The sequence below is a fragment of the Pleuronectes platessa genome, chromosome 20 (genome assembly GCF_947347685.1).
Source record: "Pleuronectes platessa chromosome 20, fPlePla1.1, whole genome shotgun sequence".
Taxonomy (NCBI): Eukaryota; Metazoa; Chordata; class Actinopteri; order Pleuronectiformes; family Pleuronectidae; genus Pleuronectes; species Pleuronectes platessa.
The window spans coordinates 18885666-18898808 of NC_070645.1; the positions used below are offsets into that span (position 1 = coordinate 18885666).

The window sequence follows — 13143 nt, forward strand, 5'->3', positions numbered from 1 at the left end:
AAGCAGGAGCCTCTAATTACAGTTGTTTAATTGAATCAATCCTATGATCACTGATCAGACTCACTGCGCTGACTCGTCCACATTTCGCCCACAAGAGGCCTGAAGTCATCAAGCGCACCTCAATGGAAACCAGTGCAGTAAGACGCTCCACCACCGGGCACTGGGACTTATTATGCTCTTATACATTAGTGATTCCATGTGGCTTATTTCACGTTTAATCATTTAAGCTGTTTTGATTTCTGCCTGTCAGAGCGGCAGGGAGTTCCGGGGAAGGGGGGGGGGGTGAATTGTTAATGTTTGTCTTCTGCACACTAATCATTTCCTTTGTTTATGGGAGGCTGTTGACGGAGGTGTGACCAGGTTCTCATTAGCAGAGAAGCTGTGAGAGACGCTCGCTGCTGCCGTCGCTCGTGAATTAACAACAACTCTCAAAGCATCAAGTTCAGAAGACGAGGTTTTCAGGAATATTTGTTCTTTAAGAACAAGTTCTCATCTGATCGGGATCATTTTGGAGGATCTTGATGCCTACGTTCACATTAATGCTGGAAAATGTGATTATTAGAATATGTCTACTTATGTAACTGGAGGACAAATACAACAGGGACAAACATTTTTTGTTTTCGGAACAGGTTCGTTATCAAGGTTCATCCTGAAAGTCGTTTGAGCTTTTCGGGATCAATTAGATCACAGAATTTAGTTCTATTCTCTTGTCTGTACGTCCTGAAGTAGACGTGGAGGCGATCGGGATCATTGGGAATCTCCTTGATCAGAATTCCCGCGGATTTCCCAGGATAAACTGAAGCTGAGGAATCTGCTGTTACCACGAGGCTTTGTGATCACGACTCCTGCCTGTGCAGGAATAAAGGGAAGAGGTCGGGGGGGACGGTAACCGAAGTGTCTCAGATCAGTAACAGGCACGCACAGCGGGGGGGGCGCGCACAGCGGGCTGCACACCAGCGTGAGCCACAATGCAAATCCATCAAAATTATCAAACAGCTCCCCCCCCCCCAGACACCACGGGCTGTCTGCACCTCATCAGGGTCGGGTGGTGTGTGGGGTCGGTGAGAGGCCGTCACACAAACCAGCTCGTGGTCGGTCAGAAGCTGCTGCTCCGCCTGACGGACGACGGCGTGAACCAGTTCTGTTACTGGTTTGTTTTCTCCCAGTGCAACATTTTGGTTTTCATAGTTTCCTGCAGAATGTCTCGTCTTCACCAGAAGTTTCTTTAATATCTCAACAGGAGCCAGCTACAAGTCTCTGTGCTCCCTGATTGATCTGCCAGGTCCAGCCTCTCCAACCGGTTTCATGATGTTACGGCTGAAATGACGTTCAAGGTGAGTGGAAACTAACCCTTTAATAAAAAAATCTCCTGTAGCTATCTCTAATTTTGAACCCCACCGTTCATACACACATTTTAACACAGTAAAATATTGGTTTCGTCTAATATTGTGCAATATAACCGTTAACAGGTGAGTTTAGAAAAATCTAAATGAGTGAACAGTGATGGTCAGTGATGCTCCAAGTGCTTTCAAATGGGACATGAATCTGTTTCCATATTCTCGTGGAGTTTTCAGTTTCCTCATGCAGCCTCATATTAGTCACAGGCCGGTGAAGAGAGTCAGCAGCAGCTCGTCCCCGCTCCTCGGATCACACTATGTAGGTCAGCTCTCAAACTGACGCTGTTGATTGAACCACTTTTTTTTTTTTTTCCCTGATCGACGTGAAGGAAAAGCTCCGGAATTCTGAATTATGTAATTGTGTCATTTTTCAAAGCCCGGATTCATAGACACACAGTTGTTTCCATTCTGGCCTCTCAATCGTCATGAAGGAGAAGATGTGGTTATTTAAGATTTAAAAAAATTGAAATTCAAACTTTTTCAACAAACAAACCTGCTGCCCCCCCCCCCCCCCCCCCCCCAAAACCTTCGGCTAAAACAACTTTAATGATCGCAGGCTTGAATTTGAAAGGATTTTTTTTAGACTCTTTGATCTTTTATTTCCAATTCACCTTCACACACACTCCAGAGTCATGAACATTTATAATATGCAAAGCCGCCCTCCATTAAATCGTACTCTCTGTGAAAGCTTGAAACCTTCTTAGAAGCCCCTGACCTCAAACGGTAGGAGAGGTAGAAGCAGCTGGCTGGACCGGCCCTCAGGTCTTACACAACCCACTGCAAAATGAAAAAGAATAACGAAGGACGAGGAAGAGCTACCTCTGCACACACACACCTCACTCCTCACTCCTCACTCAGTCAGAGGCACACACAGAAAAACTCCTGCATCCTTGACCTGATATGCAAAGTGCAATTAAAGCTGTTGTAAACAAACTCTACTGTGAGATGCACGGGATCCAGGAGACAGTAGAAACATCACAGGAACCAACAATAGTGTTTTTCAAAAAAATGAGAATCCACTCTGCTGCTTTTGACCGAAGATAAAACCTCGGGAGCCGTTTCCCCAACATATCCTCACGAGGCCCGAGAGACATTACCCCTCGGCCTTATCTCGGGAACATATGGGCGCAGCTCCGGTAGATTGTGGCTCCGTAGAGTAGAAATCTTTATTCAGGGAGTGATGGTATAATCCATGTAAACCTCTCGGCGTCTAACACTTATCTCACCGTTCTCTTTTGCACAGAAATGCAATTTGGTGCTGTTTTGGAAAGTTTACACCACGTCCACCTTCTTCTTGAATTGATTCTCGGGTGAAACGAAGTAATTAAACACACTTCACGCTAATTAATTGGCTCCAGATTCATTTTTTTTCCCTGTTGTCCTCCTCCACATGATTTATCTTCCACACAGGACTGAGAGCCCATATGGATGAGATAAGAACACACGATGACGCACAGACCACAGTGTTCATCACGGGTCATACTCTGCAGCTTCCAGTCGAATACGATCTTTAATGAAACCAGCTAATCATGCAACTAAACTGGTTAGATGGAGAAAATGGTTTCCTGCTCCGAGGCTGCTCCAGTCTGTGTTGGGGTTTTTAAAATATGAATTTTTTAATTAACATGAAATATTGAGTGATGGACCCAGAATAAAGCAGCAAACTTAACTTTCAGTTCAGCTCTCACTGTAAAAATCGATTTGCTGCAATGTGGAAAATACAGGAAATATCATTTCTGAGAGGATGCCCTGGAAATACTAATTATTCATCAAGCAATAGATATTTAGATTTTCTGTTTTTCTTAAGATGAACAGTTGGAAATTCAAATATATTCATGATATCTTATTAAAGAGAACCAACATTTGATTCACTTTTCATTTTTTTTTTGGACAAATTAATGAAACTTGTCAGTTTTCTCTCATTTCACTGCCAGATTGTGTCTGATCATGTTTTTCTGTAATTTTGTTTAATTTGTTTTGGTAAAAACTTTAGCACATTTCAAATTCAATATCTTCTGGTTTTTCTGTTTCATTAAAACTTCTCATTCTCGTGACAGCTCCTCCAGGAACCACCCAGCAGATGAATCACGAAGCCGGTGCAGGTCACAGAAACAGGATAATTGCAGCTCTTGTAATATTTGTGCCTCGGTGAGAATTTCAAAACTTTTGCAGCCCTCACCAGCTGCATGAAATCTGACATCAATCTTGCCGAGCCGGGGCCCCTGGTTTTTCCAAAGCTACTTTTAAAAATGTTTCCCGTTTCGAGGTGTAAACTAACACAACCCTCCGGGGCAGGCGCTGGAATATTTGTAGCCTGAGGAAAGAAGTTTTGAGGCTTTAAGAGGCCGGGAGTCATCAGAAAGCTGCAGGTTTCCTGGGCTCCATTTCCCCTGGCTACCACAGCAGCAGAATGAAGATTTGGAGGAAACTAGAATTACTGCCTTGTTGTTGTTGTTGTTGTTGTGCCTCCGCAGTGAAGCTGCAGTTCACATCCACCAGTAACCAGACTCACAGAATATATGACCTGAAGACTTTGTGCGACTAGGATGAGCAATTTCATAAGTTTTGCTTTTGACACCCTCAGAAAAGAAGACGCCCCCGAATTGAGACACAGCTCAGGCCTGTAATGAAATTCCCTTCAGGCGTTCCTGAGAGTCCAGGTTGACAAGAATGGGACAGATGTGAGGTCATAGGGATCTTGACCTTTAACCTTTCGGCCACAACAATCAGTTTAAATGATTTAAGACAAGATGGCGGCACACGGTTCTTTGATCTCCGCACTGATCAGAGGTAGAACTCAGAATGTTGTTGTATTATCTTTAAAATTCATTCGTTCGTTTCAGTTAATCGAAAACTTCTAGAAAACCCAGAAACATAATTCCAGCAGCCACAGTAGTCTCCGGCGCAGAGGCATGAAAATAACCGATGAAAAGCACAAGGATGATAAATCCTGTGTTGGTTTGAGTGACGGCTGCAGCGATCGTCTGATAATCAAATAATTCAAAACGCCTCAAATTGAAAGAAAAGCAAAGAATCAGTCACTGAAAGTCAGATGAAGTTTCTTCTGTGTTTGCCTTTGGCTCCGTGGGATCTATCAACTCTCTGCTCGTCTCCTCGCTTCGATCCAATCGTGAAGAAGACAAACATCGATGTGTGAGCAGAGGGGATAGATGAGCAGGAGAACAGGGGGGGGTGAATCAGGAGGAGTGAGCTCAGGCTGTGAAACACTCATCACCCTCCCTTGTTTTTATTTATTTTAATCGTCTGCATTTCTGAACCAAACTCGATGGAGACGACTCATCAGCGAGTGGAATTGATCCCGTTTGTGTTCGAGCTCTGAAGTCGGAGCCCGAGTGTTTCTTGTTCTTCATCACACGGAACAACAACTGAGGAGTTTAGCTGCTGAACGACGAGTGGCAGCCGTCGAACGCTCCCGGCTCACCTCAATGACTCCACTCTGAAGTTTGGCTTCTCTTGTCTGTGTGATGGAGCAAGTGATGAATGTGATGGAGGCGAGGCTTTGTTCTCTAATGGATGTGAGTGAAGCTTCTACCATTCTGTGTCGTGAAGATGTCACTGGTGGCACTTTGACTGGAACATACCAGACATGACTCCAGAGGAAGTCACATGTGACAATTAACATTTCTCTGTGTATTCACATGAAGAATCTTCATAGAGAACAAGACTGAAGTACCCTGAGCCATCACTGAACAAAGCAGGACGTGTTTATACCTCCACTCTGTTCTACTGGCCAGTTTATCAACTTATTCCCTGTATTGCAATCAGGACCTACATCATATTTATATATATGAATTTTGCATAAATAGCAGTACTCGATAGTACAGACTTTTTCTTACTTTCTTTCTTGAGAAAGTGAACTAAACACATTTTTGGGGGGATTCATGGAATTTCATGAAATTGGATTCAGTAGTTTTTGAATATTCCTGCAGGTACACAAAGGTACTGCACCTGCAACAAAAATAAATCTAAACATATTTATGAAAAGTGACATAACCACGACTAATGTATTAAAGTAAAGAAAATGAAATGGCTGGTTTTGAGTCTGTCATTCCAGAACAACAGTGAACACTAAGAAAAATCCTCCACACTGATACTGGTCAGTTCCCTAGTGTGAGTCAACAGGAGTTAGTGTGGGGAACTGGATTTTGGGACATGAGCCCAGTGGTCCCATTGCAAAAAAGCCTCACGCACAAGCAAATGAATAAACCAAAGCAGAGAGAGCAGCTCCTATAGACAGACCCTCAGACACCCAGTCAATTGGACAGTTGACCGTGAGGAGACCCTGGAGACAACTCAGGAAACCAGGGTTGCATTTTTTTTACCTTAACTTTTCTAAACTAACATGAAAGTAAGTTCTCTATTTCCACATACGGCTGTTTTTCCAGAAATTTGCCAGAAAACATACTGACACTAAAGTTATATTCATGTGACTCAGGTTGTGTTATAGCTCAGCTTCATCCTCTGCTCGGTGAATCATGAACTTCACCACCTCTGTAATCTTTACTGCACGCAGAGCTGCAGATCCACTCTCGGGGGAAGAAGACAAGGAACCATTGTTTTGTTTTTTTCACATATCCACTCATATGGATTTCAGGACTTTATTGATCAATAAAAAATATACACCGAGGAAAAAAATCATTTTCCTTTTTCCCCATATTGTTGTTCCTCCATCTTCAAAATCTGATTCAACGCTTCCAGATGAACGACGCGACGAAAAGGAAAAAACCCGAGCGGCTCGACGACAGAAATCCACCGGACCGGTTTGAAAGCATCTCGTGTTTGTTTGTATCGTTCACCGACAACTTTGCAAAAACAGATCTCAAAACAGATTTGGTTTGAACGGGAGTGAACTCACACACACTAGGTGGTCACGTCGGATTCTGCCTCTGCGTAGAGTTCTGCCAGTTTGTGGAACTCGGGCCCCCAGTTGTCCAGGTAGTTATAATCCTGCTCCGACTGCGTCCCGGCCGAGTCTAGAGGACTGACGGTGCCGGCGGGCGACCCCTGACCCTCGAAGGCGTAGGTCTGCAGCGAGTCGTAGGGCGGCACGCTGGTGTCCATGTCGGCCTCGACCAATTTCTGCTTGATGAATTTGTGCACGTCCACCTCGTCCAGCTCCGCCGACGGGCTCCGGCGGCTGCGGGGGGGGACGCAGTGTTTCCTCGACTCCGGGCGAATGTCCCGCCGGAACTTGAGCTCCTCGGCGGCGGCCGGGTTGCGGAGGGCGATGATGTCGAAGGCCTCGGTGTCCTCCTCCCCCCCGCCCTCGTCGTCGTAGGTCACCACGTTTTCCCGGATGTCCTCCTCGGAGATGACGAGCGGCTCCTTCTTGCTCCGCCTCAGGGTGACGAAGACGACCACGATGGCTGCGAGACACAGGGACTAACGTTATTATGCAGAAATCAAAATAGTACGAAGCCACCAATAAAGAACAATTATCATTTGTTTCCAGATATAATTCTGGAAAAATAGGAGAAAATGAGAATCTGACTTTTCAAAGATTAGATCAACAACAACGACACGTAATGGGAACAACTGAATGTTGTTACTGCGCTCAGCCATTCCTTTTGTGTTAATTCCAATGCGTGTGTGTGTCTGTGTGTTGTTGTTAATTCATTGCTCATGACAGACAAACATGTAGTGGTTCGTAAACAGCAAACCAAATGAACACGAGCCTGTTTTTATGAGCTCATCTATCCAGTCTTCCATCAGGACACTCAAACCCACCGGGCGTCGCGGAGCAGTAAATCAACTCCCACATTAGCCGACATTAGCATCGCGGCTGTGATGGTTCCTTGAATGTGAGCTCTTGAGACGACGACAATATGAACATTAACATCATCATCATCATCATCATCATCCAAGGAGCCGATCACGTCGGGGGGGAAATCGCGCGGAGGTGCCTCTCGTGTAATCGCCTCATCGCTGCTGGTGCCAGTTGAGCCACATCAAAGAAACTCTGCTGGTAAGTAGCTCACGCTCTGAAATAACTTTTCCCACTGTTAATGAAATCATGGAGCCAAGTAATATTTGATGAGATACTCGGGCTTGGAACTTGTTCCAGCAGCTAATGAGAGTTATGCGACTTTGGGGTTAATGATGACCCCTCTGCAAGTTGTTAACACCAACATCCATTTAATAAAAAACGCTGTCAGCATGGGAGGCACATTTTTTTTTACAGCAGTGTGATATCCAAAAGGAGTTCATTATGCTCCATCAGCAGAGTGGAGCCACACAGATCAGTGGCCCTGCAGAGAGGAGCGTTCTTCATAATGAAGTCGTGTTAGAAGCAGGGTAAAGATTCAAAGGAAAGAGAAACTCGTTCTGTTTAAGGTGGTATTAAAGTTCTGGGGTATCCTGGAGTCTTACGTGGAACTTCTACATACCACCTTTATCCCAACACACGACTGTGTAACATCCACCTCTCAGAAGAAGGCACCTCCTAACACATGGGAGGTGAGAAGCTGACAGACAGGCAGGGAGGTGGTGGAGGTGGCAGATCAAGAGGAGGTGGAGGTTTCAGCTTACATGACTCCCAGGATGCGATGATGCATCTGACTGATCTACTGTACTTACACAAGTGATCCATTTTTATGTACATGTGGTGACTCTGGCAGCTGCAAACAGACTATACTGCACTTTCAAAGATTTAAATTTAGACGGAAGGTGCATGAGCTGGAGCACGGGAGACTCCACTGAGGATACACTCATCCTGGAGAGAGAGGGATGCTGTTCAGACCAAAACATACTGGTCACAACCGAGAAGCCGAATTAACTCCAGTGTTTTAATGGATGTAATCAAGGACAGATTCGCCTGCTAGGGACAGAAATGAAAAGTGCTTGCTTGTGTTTGAACGCAGTCTTTTAACTGAGCAGTGACACCCACCGAGTGTCAATGCAGACTCTGGCAGAAAACACAGGATTACCGACAAAAGAGCTGATCCTGTGGGACCCGTAAGAGTCTGTGTCCGTGGAGCAGCTTTACACTTTGCCTGACTGATAATCCAGCCCTGGGCATAAGGAAGATATCGACACGTATGAGCCAGCAGTTGTGCTCGGAACCCAAGTATTCCCCTAATGGCACTAAGAGGAGTTTGGAGTCTCCGCCAAGACCCAACAGTCTCCTTAAATTTAATCACGCTGAACCGAGTTGTTCACAATCATTGATGTCAGCATCTGAAACTGCAGCTTTTCTTCCATCTAGATTCAAGAACTATTCCTGGGAAATAGGTGAAAACATCCTTGTCGGAGGTAATAAAGTAATTTTGGGTAAAACGCTGTCTGGATTGAAGCAGAGGTCTTTTTGAAATGTTTATTGAATATCGAAATACATTAGACACCGAAATTATTGTTGATTTAAGAACTTGATAAATTCAGATGGAGATGACATAGAAATAAAACCAAAACACATTGATTCTGTGGAATTTGGAGGAATATGATTTCACTATTATAAACTAAAAACTTGTTTTTGGACCCGTTTCACTCATTATATATATTCCTGCGGTGGGAGCTCATCCGTTCTCTCCAGCACTGCAGTATTCTATAGGTCCCATATATATATGAGGCTGAGTGCTTCCTGATATTGACCATAAATCTGTCAAGGTTTTAAAAAGGTTTGTTTTACTGTGATTCAGGACTCCTCACTGTCTCTGCTTGTGCAAGCGAAAAATCCCACTTTCCTGTAGAATATAGAACTTTACACTCATCTACTGCAGCGTGGTGACTCTCTGTGTTTATTATTGATGATATTCAGGTAATTTCCACGACAATCTACATATATTTCATTGTTCGATGCCGTTCCACGCTCGTGTTTTTAATGAAATGTCCCCAGACTGTACCTGCAGGTGATTAATATGGTGAGAGAGGCTGAGAGAAGCTATTTGTTTGAGAAATGTTTAAAGCAACACATCACACAATGCAGAGATGAAATTTGCATATTTTTAGGATTTGGATAATGCACCATTTATTAATACTCTATGTAATTTTACTTTTCTTCAGCTTGTGATCTACTTCCACAGTGTAATGCACTCTCTCCATTAACGCTCCCTCAATGGTCCATTCAGGTCGTTTCATTTGCCAGGACAAGGCCAGCTGGGATCTAACGGCTGCACTTCACCACTTGTGGCTCCAAATATCTATTCGCTGCAGGAAAAATCATATTTATGCTGCATTCATACCCTGGTTATTGATCACTACACTGGGAGAGTGTCTGGAATTTGAAAATAATGCGTCTGGTCCAAATAACTGGTCCCAAACTTATAATTCAAGAGAAACATTGACTGATACGACTTTGTTGAGTCCAGAAATACATTTTTATGCTTTTCTCAAAATTCTTCATTTAACCAAATTAGTCCCTTGAACTCAATAAGTAAAATCCAATGAACAGTATTGATATTTCATGTTATTTAGGCGAAGTTAAAAGGCCGATGTTATCAACTGAGTCAGATCACTGAGAGTTTGAATCCCTCTCGGTTCTGCTGCCGGCTTAATGAGGACGGCTTATTAGAGGGCAGAGATAAAACACCAACATTAATTGGGCGCACGGAAAAAACAATCAGACCCAAACAAATCACAGTGACAAGTAAAAGGAGCAGGAAGTGAACGTGTGACTGATGAAGACGCTGATTTGCTGACTTGGCTGCTTTTCTTTCACATTTACATTCAGGTCAATTTGGGGCTGAGTTAACTTAGTACTTTATTTACTACCCCATGATTGTCTTATAATTGTGTTTGGTGTATTTTGTTAAATTAAAAAAGCCTCAATGTCTTTGTAACACAATATACAAAACGCATTTTGCCTCCAGTAAAGTGTTAAGTGAGAAAATGTTCCTTATTTACATTATTAAAGACATAACTTAACATTTTCTAAATACTACAAATTTTAAGCCCAATTTCTATGACCACACCATTCACCCCTGACATTAAGATGTGATGCCAGTGACTTAAACAACCTCAGTGAAGAACCAGTTGTAGCAGTAACTCAATCTCTCTAATTTACCAGTTAACACAAACCCTGTCGTGTTCAACCAGTGCATTAGCTGTCGCTGTACAGGTAATGTATCCAGGAGCAGATCACATTTGAAACCCTGAGGTTCAACACAGAACCTGGTGGAGCTGAGATGAAAACCCCCGGGGGAACAGGGAGGTATGTAGCATCGCTCCCCAGTGGGTTTTAAACAGGGACTATCCCAGTTACTACTCCTGCATCTGCACCTCCAGGACTCCCACGTCCTCGCTGTACATACATCTGCACCACGGATGGTGAACTATGAAAAACGATGCAGGGAAAAGTCAGAATAAATGGCCGCTGCATGAGCTGGAGTCTGATTTATTCCGACTGCGACACATCTCCCATCTCCAGAGGTGTTTTGTTACCAAACCTCTGTGTCCATGCAACTGGAAAGTGTGAACCCCGAATGCAACACAGGTCAAACCCTGACAAAATAAATATTTAGGTGAGATCGGCCTCTGTCCCTCGCTGTTTCTCTTCCTCTCTAACTCTTTGCCGCTTGCTGATGATCAGTGATTCAGCGTGTGTGTCTCTCACTCGAGCGTCTGCTCCAAACAGCGGCGATGGCCTTTTGTTCGACTCAGCCAGAGGCTTTGGAGAGGAGGAGGCAGACAGGCAGCATGAATATGCATAACCTTCACGCACTAATATCCACAGACAATCACTGAAGAGAGGAAGGGACGGCAGCGGGGGTGCAGCCGTGTTATTAGACGGTTTGCATCCAGTCCTGTTTGGCTGTAGCCTGGTTTGCCACATTTCAGACATTTTCAAATTCCAGCTTGGTGTGTGTTTGTATTAATTTGCCGTCACCTCAAAGACTGGCTGCCAAAACCAGGCCCGCACACTCGGTGTCTATTCCACCGTGTTCCTGACGCTGATTTGTATTCAAGGTGCACGACGCGTCCGTCACACATGAAATCAACAAGTAGTGGTATCTGTGTTGGCTGTCACCACACTCCTCCACGCCTGTCCTCCGCTCTCCCAGTCACAACACGCCATGTCAAACACTCGCCACGCAGCGGGAGGAGGATTCAGCTGCATCGCAACCGAGCCGATTTGAATTGAATTTCAAATCGTGGACAAACGTGATCCGAGGTCTAATCTGGTTTTGTGATTCGAGCTGCCATGTTGGAACATGAGGCGCTCTCAGGCTCCACGCGCTGTGGGGTAACTCTGAGTATTCTCTCAGTTGTGTGCGCCTCCTTTGTCAAATCGCACTGACCCTGTAGTCTTTGACCTCACTGCCTTCTTCCTCCTCCAGCCTCCCTCCTTCTGTCCCTCTTCTCCTCTGCCCTTCGGTTTTTCTTCTGTCCTTGCCCTCGCCAACGTCCTCTTACCTCATTCTAAATTCTACCTGTGTCCTTGCATGTCTATTCATCCCTCTCTCCTCCCCTGCCCCTTGTCAGACCCTTTCAAACCCTTCTCCTCTATGGTCCATCTCCTCCGTCCAAGCCCTCAGGATATTTGGCTCCCGCCCCCCCCCCCGCTGCAGTCCCCACAGACGTTGTCCCATCTTACCCAGCAGGATGATGATGCACAGCAGGATGGCGATCAGAGCCCCGGTGCTGAGGCCGGCTGAGGAGAGGAACGCTTCTCCTTGGCACATCCGGATCCTGCCGTGGCGCTGGCAGGGGCACACCCGCAGGGTCAAGGTGCTGGTCCCGCTCAGCGACGGCTCCCCCCCGTCCCACACCACAATGGGCAGCTCGTACAGCTCCTGGGTCAGGTGGTTGAAACGCCTCCGCCTGGCGATGATGCTGGCTGTGCTGTCTGCAACGAAAACAAAGTGCAAAGAGGGGAAATTAGACCCCTTAGCTAAAAAAACACTAATTGATGGTTTCCATTGAAAGGCAACAGCATCTCTCTTCCACTGAAGCCGGCAATTACATATTTATACCCACAGTCATTTAGATTGAAGGTACGAATTGTCACACAAACAAGGATTCACAACATTCTCCCTTGTGAGCTGGTGTTTTATTTATTTTTCTGTGTTTCTTTGCTGCTAGATTTCTTTGTGCCTGAGCTAATTAATTTCAAAGGTGTACGTTTACTATTTCAAACGTGCCACAAAAGAGCAGCTCACCTTGGCCTCGGCAGAAACATCTCTCGGAATGGAACATGTCATGAAGATAAACCAAAGTAAAAAGGCTGACTTCATGGAGGAGAAAAAGGCAGAGAGCTCCAGAGTCAGCAAAGAAGAGGAGGTGGATAAACAAACCGCTCGAACTCGTGTATATACTTGTAAAATACGGCTTCAGAATAAGCCTATTGTGCAAATTGTGATGTCTCTGCTTTCTCTGATGCTTCATCTGAGACTGTGATGACAAAGCTCTGAGCAGACTGGCATTAACTTGTCTCTTATGCAGCTGTATACATATATTCTGTTCATGGATTTAAAAGCACGAAAACACCACAGACTGAACATGTGCACATTTTCTATTTTGTGTATTTTGAGGAGAGAAATCACAACCTAAACTACGTGCCTCTGTGATTCAAATACCTGAACGACTAATTCGGTTCCCTAAGTAGAAACGTGCAGATGACAGCCTGCATGCTGACGTCTTAATAAACAAGATATTTTAAGTTCCCCCCCAAAAGAAAAATGCTGAATCGTGCACAGGGCGACCATTTTCCTTTCCACCCGGCAGGAGAAAATAAAAAAATTAATAAAACACCTCCGCCGCGCTGAGCTTTCAAGCCGCTGCTCTGAGACCT

The 13143-nt window shown here is 44.8% G+C and overlaps 1 protein-coding gene across 2 annotated transcripts in view; it reads right to left on the reverse strand.

The window, feature by feature from the left end:
- Positions 1–6278: 6278 nt before the first annotated feature.
- Positions 6279–13143, reverse strand: part of LOC128425723 (cadherin-18) — a 50645-nt gene continuing 43780 nt past the window's right edge. For both annotated transcript variants that reach the window (XM_053412479.1, XM_053412480.1), the window contains 2 exons: positions 11947–12198; positions 6279–6784 (listed from right to left, as the gene is read on the reverse strand). In XM_053412479.1, the coding sequence (XP_053268454.1) occupies positions 6279–6784; positions 11947–12198 (758 nt within the window). The remainder of the gene's footprint in view (positions 6785–11946; positions 12199–13143) is intronic.